General features: G+C 46.5%; 1 protein-coding gene across 1 annotated transcript in view; it reads left to right on the forward strand.

The window, feature by feature from the left end:
- TARS2 (threonyl-tRNA synthetase 2, mitochondrial (putative)) overlaps positions 1-2,082 on the forward strand; it is a 17,305-nt gene that overhangs the window by 12,423 nt on the left and 2,800 nt on the right. Inside the window, exon 7 of the mRNA XM_011937955.1 lies at positions 1,768-1,868. Within this exon, the coding sequence (XP_011793345.1) occupies positions 1,768-1,868 (101 nt within the window). The remainder of the gene's footprint in view (positions 1-1,767; positions 1,869-2,082) is intronic.

The raw sequence follows: 2,082 nt of genomic DNA on the forward strand, positions 1-2,082 counted from the left end.
GAGGCGGAGTTTCACTCTGTTGCCTAGGCTGGAGTGGAGTGGCACAATCTTGGCTCACCGCAACCTCTGCCTCCTGGGTTCAAGCAATTCTCCTGCCTTGGCCTCCCCGGTAGCTGGGATTACAGGCACCCGCTACCACACCAGCTAATTTTCGTATTCCTATTTTTAGTAGACGGAGTTTCACCGTGTTGGCCAGGCTGGTCTCGAACTCCTGACCTCAGGTGGTCTGCCTACCTCGGCCTCCCAAAGTGCTAGGATTACAGGAGTGAGCCATGTGCCTTGCCTGGCTAAAATCTTTTGAATACTCAAAGTTGCTGTTTACTGTGCTGGGGTCTTTTATTCAGGTAACATGTGTATTACTCATTTTTATGTCCCAAGTGTCTATTCCAGTATATGGTATTTATTTAGCTGCTTCAATAAGTAGTTAGTAAATTAAAATATTAACAGTAATGAAAATGTGTCTTCTGCTTTATTTCAGCAATAATAGTAGGCAAATAAAATATCTTTATTACTAAGAAAAAAATTGAGAGAGGTTAAACATTGTGCTTAAGGTTACAGAGATAACAGTCATAAAGTGCATAAAGTGTGTATTATGTTGAATCAGTCTAATAAGTTGCTGGTTAAGATACTGCTATAAAAAGAGAGAGCAAAAAGCTAGAAAACCCCTGAGAACAGAGCATAGAGCTTATTAGGGCAACCCAAAGGATTGCTGGCAGCAGCCAGGGACCAGCTGAATCTCGAAATACTGACTTCCATGGTGGCATCAATCTCTGCATTTGCATCTGTGTGGTTTGTGACATATTGGGCAGCACTGAGCAGTTCTGTTGCAGGGCCAAATATGTAGGAGGTTAAGGTGCAGAAGAACAATGAATGGTACAAGGGAACTAGGGAAAATGGTACAGCTTCATGGGGAAAGAAACAAAGGTGGGAGGGGCCTGAGGATGGGAGAGAAAAAGAGGAGTTAAAGAACCTGTGAGTTAAAGTGCCATTAATAGGAATAGTTGTCATGGCCCAGTGTGGTGGCTTACACCTGTAATTCCAGCACTTTGGGAGGCCAAAGTGGGCAGATCACTTGAGATCAGGAGTTTGAGACCAGCCTGGTGAAACCCCATCTCTACTGAAAAAAAAAAAAAATACACACACACACACACACACAGACACACGTATATATATGTGTGTGTTAGCTGGGCGTGGTGGCATGTACCTGTAGTCCCAGCTACTCAGGAGGCTGAGGCAGGAGAATCACTTGAAACCGGGAGGTGGAGGCTGCAGTGAGCTGAAATTGTGCTACTGCACTCCTGCCAGGGTGACAGAGCAAGACTCTGTCTCAAAAAAAAAAAAACAGGAATAATTGTCAGAGCTGGCTGACCAAGAGACAGTAATCAGAGTAATCAGAGTAGGGTGTCTGATGGACTGTTTCAGAGGTACAGCCATTGAGGGAGAGGACAGGATAAAGGGTGTAGCCATAGATGGGTGCTGGTGAAGATCTCTGAGATGAGGAGCTCAAGGAATTGAGAGGCCAGGGTGTGGACGTCTGGTAATATTACAACATCATTATTAAGTGGAGAGAGCTGCTGAGAACTACTGCCAGAGTAAGATGAGTAGAGTGAAGTGGAGGGGTAGCGTATGATAGAGCTGGGTGACATGATGAGGGTAGTAGCCCGGGATGAGGGTAGGTTAAAGGGTGGGATGGCACAGGTAATGGAGGATAGTGGCTCTGGATAGTGCTTCTGGCTTATTTCATGCCTTCCCATCTGTTTCCTGTAGATTGATGTGCACCTCCACGATGCCCTGGGCCGGCCACATCAGTGTGGAACAATTCAGCTTGACTTCCAACTGCCCCTGAGATTTGACCTCCAGTATAAGGGGTATAAAGCCTTGCCCTATCCTCTTTTCCCTTGACAGTGCATGGAATAGGTCCTTCTGCCTTTGGCCCTAAAAACCAAATCCTCCACACCCTCTTCTGCCAGAGCTGAATATTTCTTAAAAACTGGAAGGTGGCCGGGCGCGGTGGCTCAAGCCTGTAATCCCAGCACTTTGGGAGGCCGAGACGGGCGGATCACGAGGTCAGGAGATCGAGCT

Source organism: Colobus angolensis, unplaced genomic scaffold (assembly GCF_000951035.1).
Source record: "Colobus angolensis palliatus isolate OR3802 unplaced genomic scaffold, Cang.pa_1.0 Scaffold169, whole genome shotgun sequence".
NCBI lineage: Eukaryota > Metazoa > Chordata > Mammalia > Primates > Cercopithecidae > Colobus > Colobus angolensis.